At 37.6% G+C, this 22,073-nt stretch overlaps 1 protein-coding gene across 1 annotated transcript in view; it reads right to left on the reverse strand.

The window, feature by feature from the left end:
• Window positions 1-22,073, reverse strand: part of Dnah11 (dynein axonemal heavy chain 11) — a 310,480-nt gene that overhangs the window by 116,767 nt on the left and 171,640 nt on the right. Inside the window, exons 52-55 of the mRNA XM_021728753.3 lie at window positions 21,897-22,059; window positions 20,090-20,213; window positions 19,501-19,643; window positions 4,528-4,689 (exon numbers count right to left, since the gene is read on the reverse strand). Coding sequence (XP_021584428.2) covers window positions 4,528-4,689; window positions 19,501-19,643; window positions 20,090-20,213; window positions 21,897-22,059 — 592 coding nt within the window. The remainder of the gene's footprint in view (window positions 1-4,527; window positions 4,690-19,500; window positions 19,644-20,089; window positions 20,214-21,896; window positions 22,060-22,073) is intronic.

A 22,073-nucleotide genomic window follows, 5' to 3' on the forward strand; every position in this document is an offset into this window, starting at 1 on the left:
CGTTACTGCTACACCAAGTACCCTGGCCACCTGGCTCTCCGGGCAAGTGCCCACTATGTTCACTTTGTTGAAAACACCCCACAGCAGAGTTGAATGACACCAATACCCAGAGGCTAGCACTAAATCAAATATTTAGGATTTTATATCTTTCTGAGACCAGCCAAAACAACTATATGGGTCTGCAAAATTAAATTTAGACTTGCAAGAATATTGTTTTCAAGGGAGGGAAGAGGAAAAGGCAAATGGAATGAAACAATTGAAAGAATCTTTTTTTCTTTTTTTGAAGTTAAACTTGGGATAATTCTTATCTATAGTAAGTCTTGAAAATTTTTCTCAGAAATTTTTTTCTGTATGAATTTTATAAAATGTCAAACTGCTGAGTTATAAAATCTATTCTTTTATATTTCACTCATTTGGGGGCTGGTAAACGAGAATATATTATTTAGATCCTTGTGATACTTAAGGTGATTTATTAAATAATGAAAATGCAATCAAGAATAAGATGAGCAGAACCACATTTTACCAAGACTCCTGTGTGGCTCAGAGCATCAGAAAAGCATCCTGGGGGCAGCCAAGGAGCAGGGCTTGGGATGTAGGTTAAATTTGGAGGTCTGAAAAACAGGGTACATTGCTACATTCCCTATGCCTCCTCCTACCCTCAAAAATTACTCCTTTTTATTCTGTTTCTTTTCTTTCTTTTGAAGTAGTCAAACATTGGAGATGTTGGAGTCCAGATGAGGAGGGACAATGGTGGGCTCTGGTGTCTGACAGCATGCGAGCCCTTGCTAGCTTGAGGATAGGCCATCCCTCACCTGTTGACAAGGCAACCAGTGGCCCCTCATGACAGTACTGACGGGAGAGAAAAGCAATGCAAGATCAGGGCAGTACTAGCCCCAGGGTGGCAGTGCCGCCGATAGGACTGCCTCTGTGCAGTGCAGCAACAGGTGTCAACTGTGACAGCAAACATGGTTTTCTAAATTGCACTGCAATTTTCTTTTTTTTTGGGGGGGGGGGTTCCCATTTGTTACTTTGGTGAATGCACTTTGTTAGTTTGCTTATGCTTTGAATTTTTTTTTGTTTTTAATTTTGAAGCTCTCAAACTGGTCAAAGGAAGATCAAGTTCAGCCTAAACCAATGGTCTTCCTGACCTTTCCTAAACATGAAAGAAGTAGCTTTTATTCCCTAACAGAATAATAAAACAAAGACTGTAGAGCTGGTTCTGGTAAGCCTGCACCCTGAGAAAGTCACAGAAGCACAGACTTTGAGGGCTCATGGCTCCACAAGTGAGTTAAGCTTCTGGCTTAAAGTATATCAGATTCCTGGGTGACCATAAAGTGGGACTCTGCTTTCCTGGTACAAGCGAATCCTAAAGTTCACAAAGCTGAATAACTCCTGGAAAGGAGTGCTCTTCTCCTTTCTGCAGCTCCATTCTCAGCTCAATTAACATGCACCAAGCAAGGCATACAGGAGGGACAGATCCTCATGTGAGTGGGTAAAGGAGAAAGGACAGAGGAATGGGAAAGGATGTGGAAACTAGTTGGGTTTTTTCTCACCCAAAAGCCAGGATGAGATCAATTTGGTTGTATTTGTTTTTGTACTGATATTTCCAAATGGTTTTCATATTCTTTACAAAGAGGGCATTTCTCCCCAATTCATATAATTTCCATACCATGAGATTTTCTTTTTTATTCATATCTATTAATCCTAATTTATATTTTAGAGAAAAAATGGGGGTAAAAATAATTAATAAACATAGCTATCACTGAAAAAAATGTTAATACTGTTCCTGTTTGACCCAAGAATTTTTAAAAGAACCCACTGGCCACTGGAAAAGTAAGTCTTTAAATATAGCAGTAAAATGACCTTCCTCTTTGAGTGAACATCTCTTGATTATTTTTGGAAAATGGTAGCAACACATGTCATTCATAGGCTAAACTCTAGAACAAGTTCTGGATTGAAGAGGTGGGAGCCTGGAAAATAATTACATTTTATTGAAAAGGCTGATGATGCCAAGCTTTGTGATCACATGTAAGTGGCATCACTTTAGGACAGACAGCTTTAACTCTCCAGTTGGTCCCCGTGCCTGAAAAAGTTGTGCTCCTCCATCTTGCTCAGATCTATACACCTCCCAACACAAATCTCACCCCTAGGCAGTTCATCTAAGAAATTTCCATTAACTAACTTCTTTCCAACCCTACTCCCAGGGATGGGCAAGGGCCTTTCCCTTTCTCTCTCCTTACAGGACCTCCTCCTATTTCCATTTTCAAATCTCCTATGAGAAATGGTGTATGTTGACATAAAGTCTTAAGATAAATATCTGGTGACACTTAAGTGTCAAAATGTTTTGGTCAATTTTTTTTGGGGGGGGGATAGGTATCACTCAGTTCAGTATCAGGTAACTGAAAAATAGCACAAAAATTTATTTAGATGCAGTCAACCCATACCACTGGATGCTGAGTGTGTATTGATGGAAAAATTATATGTCAACTTACATAAAACTGCTTGCTGTTAATGAATCCTTCCTCTGTGGCCAAAGGGGGTCACCTTCTATAAATACCTTACACTCATCAAATCAGGTCAATAATTAAGAAGTGCCTAAATTATAGTGATAACTTTCAGTCTTAATGATTGAAATTAAAACTAAGAAAGTGATCAAATTAGTACTCATTCAAAAAATTTAAAAGCTGTTTTTGACCTCTACAGAAAAGACACCACGTGTTTTTAGGAGAATACGGACACACGGCACTGTGAATCATAATTATTGCTCCTGAGTGACAAATTAGGAAGGTGGGAAAGTTAAATAAGCACCTTGCACTGAAATGAAATCATCTGGCTAATTTGTTTTGAGGCATAATTCAGCTTGATAGAAAGGGTAGAGTGCTTTCAAAATTCCTATTTGGCTCTCAGAATCCTATAGGAGGCGTCATGACACCATCAGACAGAGCTTAGCACCTGGCAGGAGCCCTTTGGACTTCCAATGATGCAAATCTTGCCTCATCCAGCAGATGTCAATGGTCACTGGCATATCAAAGCTGCTTCCGTGGTAACAGTTTTCAAAGTGGCACCTACCTTCATGGGACAGAGCCAGCAAGAGGCAGCCAGAGACAAGCAATTTGCAAAAGTACTGTGCCAAATATCAGCTTAAACCATGCTGTGAGCTCTAGTTTCCTACTGCTTAAAAAAGTAATCTTCAGAAACAAAGTACTCTGGTTCTTTTCCCTTTTTTGTTAAATTAACCAAAGTGTAAAAGATTTCTGTAAGCCTTTAGCAGACATCATTTCCCTCTCTATTTATTAGTGGAAAAGTTGTAAGTGTGATTGTGAAGAACAGAAGGAGAGAGAGGCAGCTGAATGTCTAAAGGATCTATTGTGCACGAATCTTCCAAGTTCAATGCTACTGCTCAGGTTCTCTCCTTGCAATCCAGCACGACATAATTATATTAACAGACATTTGAAGAGAAGACCAAAGAGGTTCCCCTCTACAAAATTCTGGAGGTGAAAGTGAACATGTGCTTGTGTGCTTAACCACACAGCTACTTAAAAAAAAAAGTGGCAAAGGAAAAATGATGTAACAACCAATAAAGCTAGCTGCATATAAAAAATCAATTAAATATGCCTGGATATCTAGCCATCTGGTGACCAAAAGATGTGATATTCAACAAAATGTTCAAAGACTGCTCTGGAAGGCGGCAGCTATGCCCTTTGGACTAAGGAAGATGACAACTGGCTGCTCATGATCAACTTTCTTGAGGAACTGACATCACCCCTGCCAGACCCCTAATTCCATCTCCCGCTCTGAAAGTCACTTTCAATGTAGGACCTAGTCCAGGTACCTTTCACCTTATCACTCTGTGGAGCAGGAAGACAATTCTCTCTAGGAAATGTTTGCCACCAGCACCTTCCTGAACTACCTCATCAGAAAGGCACTGCTCACAAATAAAACCTCCTCTCTAGAAAATCTAACTGCAGCTTCATGTTTATATTTCTTTTTCTTTGAATCTGAATGCCTGAAGGTCCCCCCCACACACACCGGCTTTCATGCAACGATTTTAAAACACATACAAATTTCATAAAGAAGAAATGACAAACCTACCCCATAACACACAAATTCAAAATACAAGTAAGCAGATATCTTATTGTGAAACAGACAGGGCCAATACTGTCCTGAGAATAATCACAATGAATTGCCTTATGCAGTGAGAAATCGAGCATGCCTTGGCTAAGGGTGACTACACTTTGGTTTAGGTTTTTAGTTGTCAACTTCAGGGGTTTATATTCAGTAAGGCCCAGTCTGATTTAATGAGGGATGGCCTTGGCCTTTGGATGAGTCAGAACATGATGTGGACATACTCCAGTGTGCTCCGTGTGCCTCCATCTCCAAAGTGCCATTGTATTCCATGAAATGCAAACCACAGATGCTTTTATCACCTTAAGTAAGGATGGCTTTCTTAGAGGAGTATTTTAGGTATCTCTGAGGACTTTTAGGGTGTTTGCACGTGTGAGGGGGACTCAGGCAGACCCAGCATACCTCAATCCCCTCAGTGTCCTCAATGAACCTCCTACTGACGGAGACCAGAGCCTCTTGCGGCCACGCGTGAAACCAGTCAATAGCAGTGCAGTTGACTATGGCCGGGAACTTCCGAGCTCTCACTCTCAGCGTGTGGCCAACCGGAGAGAAACACAAAATGATCTGTGGAGACATGGGGGCAGGGCAGAAACAGGAGGGTGATGAGCCAGTGAAGAATGACACTGCAGTCTCAGACAAGGAAAGAAAGGAGCAGAGCCAGCTGTGACATTAAACACAGCGACGCTCCACGCGGTGGAGAGCAACCTTAACCTCTTACTAATGAGTGCAAACCTGTCCAAAGGCGCATCATGGGACATACAGAAACACCATAGTGTGCTTCCTTCAAAAACTGTCCCTCTTCTTTCAGGCGTGTTTGATGATCATCATTCATAGTGGGACGTTTTACTCACTTCCACAAGTACCATTACAGCAATAAAAGTCAGTCACCAGGATGCAACACCAGTACTTTCAACTACTGTTTCCTTCCATTCTGTAATTCATCAGCTTCCACAGAACTGTGCAACAGACTTTAAAAAAAAATAATGTCTTATCAGAGTATGTGTTCATCTCTACCTTCATTAAAAAAGAAAATACATCTGCTTGAGTTCTCACTTCAGATTTTAAAAGAATTTTTAAATTTTGGTTTAAATACGCTCCTGGGATTTTTTTTTTTTTCAGTTTTCAATGTAAATCTGATGGCTTTTGAAGATTTAAAAGTTAATTCAAATCTGAATAAATCATCTCTTGGTGTCTGCTGTTGGGGGATTGGTTCCAGGACCTTTGCAGGTATACCAAACTCCAAGGATGCTCAAGTTCCTTATATAAAACAGCACAGACAGTATTTGCATATAACCTCCATATAATTTCCTATATTCTTAAATCATCTCTAGATTGCCGATTATACCTAATGCTATGTGAATGCTTGTTATGTTGTATTGTTTAGGGAATGAAGACAAGAAAAAAATTCTACATATTTTGTACAGATGCATTTTTTTTCCTGAGTATTATTTGATTCACATAGGATGAATCTGCTGATGAGGAAGCCACAGGTAAGAAGGGTCAGCAGTCTACTTCCACACTTTCTTAAGGCACACAGGGGATTCTGTTGGTAGTTCCTGAAGTTGGCCTGGGTAGTGTCACAGAAACTCAGTGGGAGGATGGTGGGTCTGACCCCATTTCTTCCCCTTCGTGAGGGTCCCCTCTGAACTACTGAAGGTTTTCAGAGGAGAAATGCCAATGAAAGTACTAATACAAGAGACTCTGCCTCTTTCCCCAAGTCCCTGAGGACTTGAAGACCCTGGGGAAGACATATCAGCTGAGAAAAGGTCTGAAGGAGAGGCTTGGATTCTTCTTTTCTAGAAATGTTGTACTTGATATAAAGCAAAGACCTTGTTGCTCCAAGTCTGATACCTTGAGATCAAGTAATTGGTGAAATCATTTTCAAAGCATACAAACTGTTTTACTCATAGTGTTTTAAAAAATCCATGTCAAAAATAAAACCCCAGCATATATCAACCCATATTTCTATATATCAACAGGTATTTCTATGTTGTTTATTTTATATGTCATGTATGTTCAAAAACTCAAGCTAAATAAATTCTAAGGTCTAAGCTTTTTTATTGTGATAAAAATATCACAAGATCTACATTCAACCAATTTTTTAGTGTACAGGATATTGTTAACTATGAGCACAATGTTATATAGCAGACTTCTAGAATTTTCTCACTGTGCATGACTGAAACTCTATACCTATTAAACAGCCCCTGTTTCTACTTTTTTTAAAAAATTATTTACCTTTTTTGATCCTGTGGCAAAAGTCAGTCTCCTTTATTTCTATGAATTTAACTACTCATAAAAATGTATAGATACCTCAAATAAGTGAGTTCACACAGTTTTGGTCCTTCAGTGGCAGGCTTATTACACTTGGCATGATGTCCTCCAGGTTTATCCATGTTGTGGCAAATGACAAGATTTTATTCTTTTTAATCACTGAATTTTATTCCATTGTGCACATGTGCATTTTCATCCACCCATCTGTAGGCAGACATTTAGTTTGTCTCCATGTCTTGGCTACTGCAAGTAATGCTGCAATGTAGGTTCAAGTGCAGATACCTCTTCACGATCCTGACTTCATTTCCTCTGGATGTATATCCAGTAGTGGTACTACTAGATCATCTGGTGATTTTATTTTTAACATTTTGAGGAATTACTATAGTCAATTTGATTACAGCTGCACTGGTTTACACTCTTACCAATGGCATACGAGAGTTCTGATAGCTCCAGGTATCCATACCCACACTTTATTATTTTCCATTAAAAAGGGCGTCCTAGCAGACATACATAGATCTCTTTGTGACACATTTCCCTGATAATTAGTGGGGTTGAGTATCTTTTCTATATCTACTGGCCACTCACTGGCACATCTTCTTTAGAGAAACGGTTCTTCAAGTCCATTGTTCATTTTTCAAACTTGTTTTCTGACTGTTGAAGCACAGGACTTCCTTATATGTTGTAGGTCTCCATATCCTATTAAATACATGGCTTCAATATTTTCACCCATTTTTGCGGTTTGATTTTTTTCCACCCAATAGTTGGTTTTCTTTGCTGTGCAGGAACTTTTCAGTTTAATGCACTCTCACTTGTTTATCTCTGCTGTTGTTTCCTGTGCATGTGATGTCATATCTGAGAAGTCATTGTAAAGACCAATGCTATCAAGATTTCCTCCACAGTCTCTTCCTGAAGTTTTATAGTTTTTTTATGTTAAAGTCACCTTGGTTGTTTTTTGCATATGTTGTAAAATAAGGTCTGATTTTTTTTAATATGGCAAAATGTTTTTAATGATGCATGAGCTGATGATCACTTGTTCCTTATATTCAATATTCTAGTTATCAATTGAATAATTGCTCTAATATTGTAAGTGCCAAGTACCAGTGCATCATTTTCATTTATATCTCAGTCCTCAGGTTTCTGGGCTTTCTTTTCTCCCTACAATTTAATATTTCTCCTTTCTTCCCAAGAAGTTGATTTTCCACACCCAAATCACTTCTCATTGGTGCCAATTTTAGAAACTTCATTTACACATAATTGTAGCAGAGAAAAAAAAGCATTTTTTGTATTTTGAGATCCCAAGTATTTTCATGACTTCTATATTTAATCTACTTCTATACTCATAATTGGCATAGTATCAGATCTTAAAAGTGTTAGAGAACAATGTGTCTAAACCATATTTACTCAGCCTCACAAAAATGCTTTACTGACATTGCTTAGTGAAATACTCATGGAATCTAGGTCTCTTCCTATAGAGTGGACTGGAAAGTTTAGAGAATTTAAAATAAACCATCACAAATAATCTAAATTTTACTATCTAAACTAGAACCTGGGAGATAAATTGATATAAAGCAAAGACCTTGTTGTTAACAATAACACATAGTTATTCATTAGTAATTAGAAGTTCCTAAGAAGGGAATGGATAATACCATACTATCCTTGAGGATGCAATTATTGATCTAATTTATTGCTAATAATTCCTAGCTATGCTATAAAGACAGCACAGATTTTCTCCACCATCCAACTTTTCTCTGTAAGCAGTGCTATGTGAGATTTTTCTGGAAGCCCATGCTAATGTCTGGAACCACTGGTTCATCTATTCTTCTGTAAAATAGTCTACACAATTTTACAGAAAACCTGGAGTAAACCCAAGTTGTTGCTACAAGAAGCATTATTATAGGGGGAAATCACTCTGGATAATTTTCCTGTTGTATTTTCTATAATTTCAGGAGAGATTACATAGCAAAAGATTTATAAGAAATACAAAACCATATGATTGAAAAGGGGTGCTATATTGTGTATAATTTACTTTTAAAATTGTCATGTGTGTCTAGGAAGAATAAAAAATTTAAAAAATATATTAAAAAAAATACCCCAGGCTGCTATGACATGCATGTGAATGTTCATTACTCTTACAAACATCTGAAGTTCACCAGCAGGGCCTATACGGGCTGTGGGCTATGGCAGCCTACATTTTAGAGTGTTATAAATGCCCAAACTGTTGAGCCCGCTACCAGGAACTGAGCTAACTTCCCTCATCAACATGATGGTCAGTCATGCAGCATCACAGATGTGAGACATGCTTTTTCTTGATAAAATGAGTAGTGTTCAATATATCTGAGGCCAAATACTGCACCTGCACCTCCACCTCCAGCAATATATGAATGAAATAGGAAAAATCCAGATATGGAGGTGTCTCAGCAATTAAACCCTCGATCGCTGCACTCAAGACTTTGGATTTCAACTAGTTCTGGGACAAAGAGCTATGGAAAGAGTCCATCTTTTGGCAAGACTCCAAAGAGAAGGTCAGCTCAATCCTGCCATAGTGTTGTTCCTCCCATCTGCCCCAAAGTCACCTACAACAGAAGAGCTAGTTTGACTCCCAAAAGGACATAGCTAGGATTGCAACAAGTTTACAGAGAAGGTTGTAAACTGTGTGTGAGTCTCTTGTTAATAAACTCTGAATTAGGGTTCAACCTGTGACTTCCTCTCCTTGAGACATACCTTGAGTTGGCAGACTTGAGGATGCCAGTCCCATCCCTCATCTGAACAGAAGTTGTCTACTTTTAAGTACCTAAATGCACTGAAATAGATGTTCTCTCCACCCCTCCCCGCAATAATTCCCAATTGTAAATGACCAAATTCCAACAGTGAAGATAGAAAGAAAAAAAATCAGCTAAGAAAATAAAGTTAAAAATGCTTCAGGCAGCTGTGCTCTTTTCTAGAAGCAAATTCTCACAGGAAAAAAGCAAACCCTGAAATCACCATCTATGTATTTCCTGCAGCTCTAACATTTGGATGTCAGGAACTTGTTTTTGGAATCCATACCATAGAATTTTCTATTCTTTTTTTCCCCTTCCTTTCCCCTCACAGGTGTTATGACTCATTTGCAATAACCCACATTTCATTGTACTTGTAACATGCCTCAATTTCTTTTAGGTACAATCCCATAGTGAGGGCATACTTATTTGTGTATTACCAACAGGACTCAGTCCATTTCACTTTGTAATAGAAATCTGAATTGCTATAGCCACTCTATATTTTTTTCCAGTTGATATAGTTCATTCTCAGAAGTAACCCTCCCACATATTTACTTCAGCAACTTCTATCCACAACTTAAATTTGCATTTATTTTCACAAGTCTGTTTTCTAAGAATAAGAAGATCTGAATTTTTTTTTTTTAATTTGTGTTGCTGGGGATCGAACTCAGGGCCTTGTACATGCAAGGCAAACACTATCAACTGAGCTATAGCCCTAGTCCACAAGATCTGAATCTTACTGAGAGAACCCACATAGGAATGGAAGTTAGGCACAAAAATTATTTCCCATTTTGACAGTTTTAGTCTCATTTTATCATTCTTCTATCTTCCTGTATTACCCTCTCATGTAACAACCTTTTAAGTTCAGATCTTTTTTTTTTCTAAAAAAAAGACCCAACAGTATCTTCAACATACACACAATAGTATATTTTTACACTTATGTCCTTTTTAGATAGCACCCAATGACCTCTGACTTGTGAATATTGGACATTCCAGAATTGTACTAGATGCAATGTTTTATATCAGGGCATTTAAATTCACTTTTCTTTCTTTTTTAAACATATAGAAACTCTCCTATTTAGAAAGAAAATTGTACTTGGAATCCCAACAGAGAGTAAAGAACACACCAGGCCTGAGGAGTGAGGACAGCGTGGAGAGTCCCCCTCTGCAGGAAATACATAGATGGTGGTTTCAGGGTTTGCTTTTTTACTTGTGAGAATTTGCTTTTAGAAGAGAGCACAGCTGCCTGAAGCATTTTTAACTTTATTTTCTTAGCTGATTTTTTTTTATTCTTTCTATCTCCACTGTTGGAATTTGGTCATTTGCTCTGCCTGACCTCAGGGCCTGCAGTGGTCACTTATATTCTCCATGCCAATGGCAGCCCATAACTACATATCATGGATTTTTGTTTTGTTTTCTTTTTTTCAAGAAAATTTGGAATTTTCTCCATTTTAAATAGGTCAGTATTTGAACTATGTCATGCGAAGTTTCTGGCTTCCAATCTATAGGGCTGTGCCAGTAGAGCAGGCAAGTACTGCTACTGACCATGTGGCACCTCTCCATGGGACAGGCCTTGTCCTCGACTGGCTAACCCCAGATCTGAATGTTATCAAAAGGAGAACATGGAGATGCTTTTTAAAATGCAAAGCTTACCCAATATAAAGTGGTATCCTTTATTTCTGGTGTTGAAGTTTCCTTTTAGAACACAAAATAATGAGGGTTGGGGATGTGGTTCAATGGGAAGGCACTTTGCTAGCACCTGTGAGGCCCTAGGACCAATCCCTAGCACTGAAAAAAAAAATTAAAGTAAAAATAACAAATGAAGAAATAAGTAATTTAGAAAAATGGAGATGACTATTGTCTTCAAGACTCTTCCTATCATTACGTCCATGAATCTTTACCACCAGATCTTCTGCTACCTTATGTAATCCCCCTCTCTCATTTATAGAGCATTAAGTTTACATTTGTTAGTGTCATTACCGGATCTGGGGTTTATCTTCCCTACAATGAGGTGAGCTCTAGGTGGGTTGGCTCTTGTTCCTCGTCCCCTTGTCAGGACCCAGCACATCATGAACTATGAATGGTTAAGTGAAGGAGTAACTAAATGATGGATTGAAATAATTCCTCCCAGGCCAAATAAAATACTGATACTTGTGTCCTAATATTTTTTGAGGTTGTGCTGTTTTATGGAAACTCAAGGATGGGGGACCTCAGATACAGAGCACAAGTCGCATCTGTTGTATCCTCCTAAAGTTCTTTTTATTCTACTCATGTTGTCTAATAACCAGAAAGTGAGAGGGCAGGAACTTGAGTACCAGATCCAGAGGTATGGCCCTGACAAACAAGACATGTTAGCAGGGTAGAGGCATAGAGCCAGGCAAGCAGTAGAACTTTCCTGTTCCCCATCAGGGCAAAAGGCAGATGTGGGGCAGGAGTGCAGACTGTCCATGTCACCTTTTAGCCATCCTAGACTACCATCCTTATAAGAGGAGGAAGTCAGATGTTCTGTTCCTCAACCAGACGCAGAACTGAAGAGACTTGACTTTACAATCACACAGGTACAAGTCCATGATATTGCATTTTCTATTGAATAGGTGAGTATTTGAGCTTTTTAAACAAAATAATTTATACATCCTGAACATTATTTGTGCTAGCACTATGTCTTTTGGCTTACTCTATGTGAGACATGTTAATCTACTGCTGAATATGAGTGTTACCTAGCATTTCTGTTGATCAGGTTCCTGTGGCATGAGGCAGTAGGAGACAAGAGTCAATCACCCACCAGACCTGTTGCCAAACTTCAGATATGAATTGCTCTCTTCTATCCAAGAAGAAAGAAGAAGGGAAAAAAGTCTAAGTGGAACAAACATACTATATAGCCAACAAAATAAAAAAAGCATCCTTCGGAAGAAAAAGAAATTGCCAAGCAAATTTAATATAGAAACCTGAAGAGGGCTGGGGATATATAGCTCTGTTGGAAGAGTAGTTGCTTTACATGCCCAAGGCCCTGGGTTTGATTCCCAATACCACCCACACACACACACACAAAAGAACTGGAGATGTAGCTCAGTGGTAAAGCACCCCTGGTTTCAATCCCCAATACCAGATAAATAAAAAAAAATTGTATTAAAAACAAATCCTGAAGAAAAGATTGAGAACTCTCTAGAGGCTAGAAAAAGAGGAAGACAGAAGGCCATAATATAAGGACAGGTCAAGACAAAGGAAGATAATAAGGCTTCAATGAGAAAAGATGTGATAAACTGCAACAATTCTTCCTAAAAACTATTTAAAATAGTTTTGATGATGGAATGCTATTGGTATTAAAATAAAAAACAAGAAAAAGATGGGTACAATAGCTCTAAAATGTTGTTCAGAAAGCCAGGGTATAATATGCAGAAAAAGGAGAGATTATCAGAGGAGGAGGAATAAAAATACAAAGATGATGTAACCATCTACACATTTGTCTAAAGAACAAAAGGTAAAAATCTATTGGAATGAGTGTTCGAAGAAACAGCTGGGAAGAGAACAACACATAAACACACACCTATCCATCCTTCCGCTTCCCTCCATCTGATTGCTTACTTCTGTTTCCACAATGATGTGTTGGAAATTCAACAGGAGGGACAGATACAATAAAATATTTCGAAGAGAAATGAATGAGAGATATGTAAAAGAAACATGAAGATAACCAGATACTTTATCAGAGGTCAGTTAAAGACACGTTCCTAAGAGATCAATTATTAAAAAGATTCAGTCCTTCTTACATCCATTAATGAATTTTAAGCAATTCTACTAATTTCCAACAGGATTAACAGAATTTCATGAAGTGATTTTAAAGTTTATATGGGATAAAACTGGATTAAAAACATCAAAATGATATTTGGAAAAACAGAATATTGAAAGTGAATTCACCCTAGCAGGAAATAAACCTTATGTTATAGTAAATAAAAATTATAGATAAATGAATTAAAATATCCTGGTTTTAATTTTTTTTTTTAATTTTAGTACTGGGGATTAAACTCAGAGGTGCTTAATTACTGAGCAACATCCTCAGACTTTTTTTTTTTTTTTTAATTTTGAGACAGGGTCTCACCAAGTTGCTTAGAACCTTGCTAGGTTGCTGAGGCTGACTTGAACTTTCAATCTTCCTGCCTAAGCCTCCCAAGTCACTGGTATTACAGGCATGAGCCTCTGTACCCAGGCTAAATATTCAGTATTCTAAGGAGATCTATGATCCCCAATATAGTTTATACATTCTCATTAGATTTTTTAAAATATCAAACTGATCTCATAGTTTATCTGGAAAATTAATTATTTACTTAGCAAATAGCTAAGTAAATGTAGAAAAGGAAAGGGTTTCTACTCTACTAGATTTCAGAATGTACTATAAAACTACAATAAATAAAGCAGTGTGGGTTTTACATGCAACTACAGAAGAACAAAATAATGGGTCGTAGCAGGTGCCAGAAACAGAGCCCACCATTTGTAGGCATTTAATATGAGAAAGGTAGCATTTCAAATTAGTGAAGAGAGATTATACAATAAATGGTATTAGGACAATTTTAGGGTAAAAGAATAGGAAAACTACCTTGGACAAAAATTCAGAGCTGAACATTAAAATGTTATGAATTAATTTAAATAAAATCCAGGGTAATATTTTATAAACATGCAATGCAGACATACATCCCCCAAAGGCCTTAACATGCAAGTCATGAAGGAAAAAATCTGACAGTTTTAATACATAAAAATGGAAAACAACATTATAAACAAATTTATCAGAATTATTACCAACTTGAGGAAGAACTGGTAACATGTTAAACAGAAAAAGATATTATGAACACATGAATACTAGTCAATACAAAAAGAACTCGTTTAAATTAATAAAAACCATAACAAACCAATAGGAAATTTGATAATGGGTATAGTTTGTTTTACGTAAGTGGTTATTGAGAACAATGTACATTTGATTTAAACAGTTCATTCTATGTGCCAAATTCTGAAATTTTAATATTATTTTTTCCTATAAAGTCTTCTACTCAAAATAGCATAAAAGAAGGTAATTAAAGACAACAGTGTGAGATATGACCAAAAAATTTTTAGTTTTAAATACATACTTTAAATATATTTATAAACACATAAACTGGAAGGAAATATATTAATGTTATCTACAGATAACAAGGATGGCTTTTATTTTCTTTATATGGTTCTATATTTTTAAATTTTATACAATGAGCTTCTATATCTAATATTATCAGAAATGGATCTCTCCATGTACCTAAATACAGAGAAAAGACAGATGGATGTCTCAATCTAGGGAAAGAATCAGGGACTGCTATAGAAATCAACTGTCCTTTGCCCTATAGCATCAGATGACCAGGAAGGAAAACATGAAAGAAAAATTTGGGGGTTAACTAAGATCCACAGGAAAGAAACAGAAAATGTTATACTATGATATACGATGAGGATTATGTAGGAAAAGCTCCATGTGTACAAATGTGAAGGAGAGAAATCATGTGGCACTTATTCATCGGCTTATTTGTAGCAATCCAAGGACATGCATCTGATGATCATTAATGGGAACAGCCTCATGAGATTCAGAGGTTATGTTTTGCATGCCAACAGGTTCTTATAGCCCTGCATTCTGAATGAGAACCGAATTTGGGTGGTGAGCATGGGTAATGGGGTGGCAACGGCACATCATTCAGCTTGATCTGCCAGGTGTGCAAACAACTCTTGTGACACAGTCAGCTTCCTGTGGAACCCAGCTCTGAACACAGGCAAGGAGATACCAGCTCATCAAAAACTCTGAGTGTTTAGTATATGCTGGTAAATAGCATGCTATCTAAAACTAACAGTAATTTGGGATTCTTTTTAAAATTCTAAGGATTAGGGGGTCATATACATGGTTTGCTAAGAAGTTGCCACGTTCAGCTAAAAGGTAACCCATTTTCGCCATACTGGTTCTCACTCAAGGAAAGAGGTCATGGTTCTGACCGCTACCTCGCTCATAATGTATCAAACTAAGGGATAGAAGCAAAAGGCATTATAAATGGGATACCTTTTTCTGAGGGATTATATTCCTCACAATGCTCTTTCATTGCATTAAATACGAAACAGTAAACACAGCAACAAAACCAAACTTCTGTCCAGTTTAGTAGGGAAGAAATAGATTATTTCATTAATAGTCTTTGGACAAAATTATTCATATTTAACATCAAAATAAATTCCAGTTTGTGCCGAGTTAAGCAATAAAATATCAAACTATAAAAATGATTAGTTAGGCACAGGGACACTTTGCTTATAATCCAGAAGCTCGGGAAGCTGAGGCAGGAGGATCATGAGTTCAAAGCCAGCTTCAGCAAAAGCAAAGTGCTAAGCAACTCAGTGAGACCCTGTCTCTAAATAAAATACAAAACAGGGCTGAGGATGTGACTCAGTGGTTGAGTGTCCCTGGTACCTCCCTCCCCAAAATGATTAGACATCAACAGAGAGGACCACAAACTGATTTCAGTTTAGGTAAGGCTTACCTATGTACAGAACCAAAGGCAATGCACAAAGGAAGACTGATGGATGTAAAAATGTAAAACTGCTGCATGCAAGTCCAAGGAAAAGAACCATATAATTATCTCAACAGACTCTGGAAAAGAAATTAGTAGATAGACACTTTTTTTGACAAAATATGTACCCTGCATCAAAAGCCAATAGATGACATAACAATAAAACACGAGAGAGATCCTTGTTAAAGTCAGCATCAAGACAAAATTTTCATTATCACCATTAATATTGAGTTATTCTATAGTGTTTACCACAGCAATGAGGAGAACTGATGAGCAGAATAGCAAAAAAGACCAAGTAACTTCACTTGCAGGCTATATATCAATGAGCCTTTAGAAACTATAAGCGAGGCAGCAAGGTAGCTGGGTATAAAAGTGAAAACCAATAGCTCTCCTATACTCAAATAAGATGGTACTACAAAGCTTTATAAAAACACTTAAAGACTTCATAAAGATTAAATTCTCCCCAAAATAAGCATTTAGCATGATTTCAATCAGAATCAAAATAGTGTTTAGAATTTGACAATAAATCTAATGCTTGTTTAGAGATATAAACACAAGAAAAACTAGGAAAAACTTGATCAGGAAGCACAATTAGATATTAAAACATATTTTTAAAAAAGATGTACTAATTTGCACAGTGTAATGTTGGGATCAACTCAAAGAGATAGCAATAAAATTTGAATCTGAAATAGATAAAAAAAAATGGCCATTTGGCAAGTAATACAGGCAGTATATAAAGGAAAGAAATAAATACATGATGTTGAGATAAAAACCATTTCGTTAGGGGAAAAATAACCTAAAGCTTCTCAGCTCACTACCTACTATATATAAAAAGAAATATATTCTACAAGTAGCAGTTTTAAACATAGCTCATGAAAGCATATAGGCACTGTAATGATTGATACTGTTACTTTTTTAAAACTATAGATGGTTCCTTTGTGATGGTTCACTTTCAATTTTTCAACTCTACAGTAGTGTGGAAGTAAAACACATTTAGTAGAAAACATATTTGGAATTTGGATTTTTCGCTGGCTAGTGTGTGTAGTAGGATGCTCTCCCAAGGCTGGGCAGCCTCTGCCAGCAGCAGCTCCCAGTCAGCCATGTGATCATGACAGGTGACAACTGAGGCTCTACAGTGCAGGGTGCTGCTGAGCTGCCATGCTTCACAGGTTAGGTGTGTGGAATCCATTTCAACCTACAATACCTTCAACCTGTGATGGGTTTATAGAGATGTAACCCCATAGTAGATTGAGGGGCAGATGTATTCTGAAATCTGTATCCAATTTTATGCATAAAGGCAGCATGCCAACTTCCAGTATTCCCTCCCCAGTCTCCCAGGTAACTGTTGATAGAGTGTGACCAGTAAGACATCAGCTCAAGGTTTTGGGGAGAACTGGTTTCCAGATCCAGGTAACCCTCACATCTGTTTCACCTTCTTCTTCCTGTTTACAATAAAAATCTCCTGTAGCATTCTGTGATCCGGAGGTGGGACGCAACAGGATAAAAACTGGAAGAAAGACAAGACATAAGACCCTGGGTCTCCAAGGGCATTAGTCAGCCAGTCTGAACTTTCTGATATGAGAGGCTAAGGAACTGTTGGTTGAGTTTTTGCTTCTCTGAAGCCCAATTGATTTTCATCTGCTTCATTGAAGATAATTTTGGGAAATAAAATACTTTTCTAAATTCATAAGAAACCCCAAATTCACTAAGGAAAACACTCATTAATCTAAGAGATGAACTTTAAAAAAGATATTCAAAAGTTATAAGTAAACAAGCATGCACCATATGCATACTTAAAAGCTAAATAAAAGAATAGGGGAAATATATATGACACACATATAACTATAAGGCTATTTACTTTATATGCATAGAACTCTTATAAACAACAATATGTGCAGTTTGATAGAGAAATTGCCCTTTTATGAGTTAGCCTCAGAATTTACTCGACATTGCTTTGGTTTTACTGTATTAGTTGAAGCAGTCATAAGTTCATCCATATTCAAGGAGAGGTGATGTACATGACCCTGTCAGTAACAGTAGCATCAAAGGATGTGCAGGCATGTTAAAAAGCTATCCCAATTTGCAACTATCGAATGTAGCAATTGCTGTTCTAGGAATTTATGCTATAGAAATAAGCAAAGTTGAGCATGAAAGATATAAAGGATGCACATTATAGCATTATTTATAATGATTATTCTCAAATTTCAGGAAGCCTTGGAATCATCTGGAAAGCTTGTTAAAGCTTAGCTTTCTTGGCCCCACCCACAGAGTTTCTGCTTCTGGAGGTCTAGGATAGAATTGGAGAATTCCCATTTTTAAGAAGTTTCTAGGTGATGTTGATTCTGTAGCTCTGAGGAACAGACTTTGATAATCACTGATTTATAACATTACTACCTCAAATTCAATGTTTTCCCATTCCATAAAGAAAATGTCATTCAAACATATTACCATGTAATGGGAAGAAATTCCTGGACTTGCTACTCAGTAACAATAATTTCATTTTTTAAGAAAATTGGTAGTACCATGGATTTTCTACCTCTGAGGTGTTCTACTTCTGAGCTACACTCCCATCCCTTTTTATTTCTTGAGACATAGTTTCCCTTAGTAGCCCAGGGTGGCCTTAAATTTGTAATTCTCCTATTTCAGCCTCCTGAGTCACTGAGAGTACAGATGTGTCTGATTTCAGTCACATCTTTGGTGGGGAGAAAACTCTTTAAGCAACTGAACCTTAAGTCCCAACCTTCTAAACTCAGCCTAGAACTACTCAGTAAGATTACTGTGTAATTAGAAATTGCAGAGTGTTAGTCTACTCCTTCACCTTCTTCAAGCCAAGGCATACCCCATGGCTCACTCTCCATACCCTTTCCTTAAATTCTTCTAGCTTTATAGCTGCCACAGAACCTGTTACTAACTTGATAGGTATAGCAACAGCAGAAGGAGTAAAGCAGTAATCTTTTGAGGTTACAAACTATTTTTATACTGGGAAGCCTGGATTTTCTGTAACATTATTTTGAAATTAGCTTTTGGTCATACACTGGGAGACTTTTCTTATAATTCTTTGTCTTTACCGAGCTGTTATTTGGTCGTTTCATATCCTCATATGATACATGAAAGCATAGAGTAGCCTAAGGAGACAAACACAGGGTTAACCCTCAGAACACTTGAGTAACACTCCTAGATTACTTTCCTTGAAGTATTGACATACCAGTCACTTAACTCCAAACTCTCCCTATTGTTCACTGAATGATTTACAAACTCCTTACTTTATCTCAATTTATTTTCCCAGACTTATTAATCATGGTCTCCCCATAAGAACTCCATGCTGCAGTCTTAGAAGGCTATCTCAGGTTTCTCCAAACATGTTTTTCCTCCCTTGTAGAATTGCCATTTCCTCTTTCTGAAACTTCCTCCCCATGAATTCTGATCCCTGCTTGACATGCAGCACATTGTGCCTCCAGTGTGACCTATTCCATTTAGGAAGGAGGACATGCTCTCACTGTTTACACCTGTCCTGTCAGATGACTGTGGTGACAGTGTAAGTCCTGCTGGGACAGAAACACATGAGGTCCAGCTGGGCACTGCACACCCTGCTCAGCCCAAGGCTTCCCCGGAGCCCAGCATCTCAGCAGACCTGAGAGAGCCACACTGAAGACACAGCCTGTTAAAGGGCACTTATCCTTTCCAAAGAGTCACTGAAATTCAGACCTGTAACGTAACTCCTGCTACAGATTCACATTACAGTGCCAAAAGCAACTTTTAAATAATATGCAGAGAAAGCAAGGGTTTCTTACTTTGAGCTGTAGTTGGACCCTGGCCAAAAAGAATTTCCAACAGTTTTCCCTGGAGTCCACTATGCCCAGACCACGAACTTCATTATGAATTCCAGAAACTATCTTGTCCGCATCTTCATCACTGAACAGATCTGGGATTTCTCCTGCACCCCCGACCCCAAAAAAGAGTAGAATTACTACAGATGATTGCAATTTAAACTTTAGATGAAATTTTTTAATGTCTGATATGTTTTATAAAATAAAGATCCGCTTAAACCTTAAGAGTTTGAAATGAGAAATATCATTTTTTTTTCCTTTTTTGTGTTTTCAGACATACAGAACATTGAGGACAAGCAATGATGAACACACCCTCTAAACCCATACGTGTAGGAATAACATCTACTTCACTGGAGTCCTTTCTATGGCACTTCTCCTCCATAAGCAAACTAGGAAAGCAATACACCTCAAATTAGTTAGGTTTATAGGTTTCTGCCCAAAGACTGCCCCAGCAAACATCTCAAAGACAAATTATCTCTCTTTAAAGTTCACTGAAACTACAGATAATTTGTCATTGGGGAAGATCTTTCAAGAAATGTGTTGGTTTAATCACCTGATGCCAGCAAGTCATTAATCAGCACGAGAAAGCTCTCATCTAGAACGTGGGCATCTGTCAGCAGGAACACAGTGGGCATGTTCTTGGCTCCAGTTCTGATGTACAAATTGGCAAGATCTACCTGCAAGGAAAGAGGCCATCATTCATGTTTTGTTAAAATGCTGATGTGATGTTGGGAGTACGTGAGTGAGTGCTGGAAGAATCAAGGAACTTCAGCATGGCGGCAGCGCCCTGTGCCTTTCCTCCCAGAGACTTGCCACAGGGGAAAACAGCATGACGTCACCTCTACTTCTGGTATATAATGAGGAGAGTCATATTACATGAGGCTAAACTACACGAGTGGCTTAATGGAGCATGGGCGTGGAAAGGAGCTGCTGCTGAGTGACAGCTCCATTCTAAGAGGGTGTAGAACTCTCAGGGATGCCTCCATCCAGCAACAGGATGGAAGGACAGCTTCTGCTCATTCCAGTAATACTCTATTTTCATTGAAAATAGTTTGTTTTTTATTTAGCTAGTAACATTAAAAGCATGAATTTTTAATAATGTAAAATAGCACTTTCTAAAATGAAAAGTACCATTTTCTCAGTAATATTACAATCATGAAGTAAAATTTTTATAACTTTTTCTTTCACTATTATAAAATATCCCTCCGTTTTCTTCGTGGTACTTCTTAAAGTTTATTTTTATGAATGTTAACGTAGTCACTAACTCTTATGATTAGTGTTTCATGGTATGTTTTTTCTATCCTTTTTATTTGACCTACTTGTGTCATTATGTTGAAAAAGTGTTCATTTTGATGGGATATATTTGAGTCTTGATTTTTTTTTTTAATTTTGAAAAATCTTTGCCTTTTAACTGAAGTTTTTGGATTGTTTACTGATCATAAGTATAAATAAAGTTATGTTTTAAGTTTACCACAAAAAAGAGAAAATTTTTTAAAGCATCACAGTTTCCTGAATGTGCTCTTGACATTTTATTCTCATAGTCTATCTAAAGGGGAAGAAATCTACTTGTCCTAAGAAAGTGTCTTATTTATTTATTTATTTATTGAGGTGCTGGGGATTGAACCCAAGGCCTTGTGCATGTGAGGCAAGCATGCTACCTACTGAGCTATATCCCCAGCCCAGAAAGTGCCTTTTTCTTTCCACCCTCTCTCACACAGGGTTATTAACAGTTCAACATCAGGGTCAGTTAATGCAAAGGAAAAACATATTTGAGTAAGCAAACATTGGATCAAATATTTCTGAGCCAGGTTTATTAAACCTATAAAAATACATAAAAATTTATTATTACCAATTTGACCAGGAAGACAAAACAGCCAGAGGTAAACAACTCCTCTAAGGAGCTGCGCTTCCCCCATAGTCAGGGAGACCTAGGCCCAAACTAGGACTCCCAGCTTATGCTTTGTCTGCCAAATAGAATAGTCAGAAGCCTCTGCAACCAACAGGGAATCAAAAATATTTGGGAAAAAAATAAAATTTTTTAAAAAAGAATGATCAATCAATTTTTTATACAATTTACTAGAAAAAAAATTTTATTAAAAAATATTTGGGAAACCATGCTGCACCTGCATTCAACACATACAGATTTTTTCCTTGTCATTTTTCTACATAATATAACTATGTTTTACCTGGCATTTTATGTTGTATTAGGTATTATAAGTGACCTAGAGATAATTTAAAGTATACAGGAAGATATGCACAGGTTGTATGCAAATATGAACACCATTTTAGAGTAGGGCCTTGACCATTTGCAGATTTGGGCATAGAGAGTGAGGGACGGTAGCATTGTCGATTTTGCTTACCCGAAGTTCTTGGATCCCATACCCTTCGGTCAGAGTGATCTGAAAGACCTCGAGGCTGCAAATGTAAGCTGCCAGCCTGGACAGGCTCTGCTTGCCACTGCCCCCAACTCCAATTAAAAGGGCGTACCCCCGAGGGGTTCTCAGGATTCGGCTGATTCGACACCTGGTAAAAGAATG

Source organism: Ictidomys tridecemlineatus, chromosome 2, assembly GCF_052094955.1.
Source record: "Ictidomys tridecemlineatus isolate mIctTri1 chromosome 2, mIctTri1.hap1, whole genome shotgun sequence".
Classification (NCBI taxonomy): Eukaryota; Metazoa; Chordata; class Mammalia; order Rodentia; family Sciuridae; genus Ictidomys; species Ictidomys tridecemlineatus.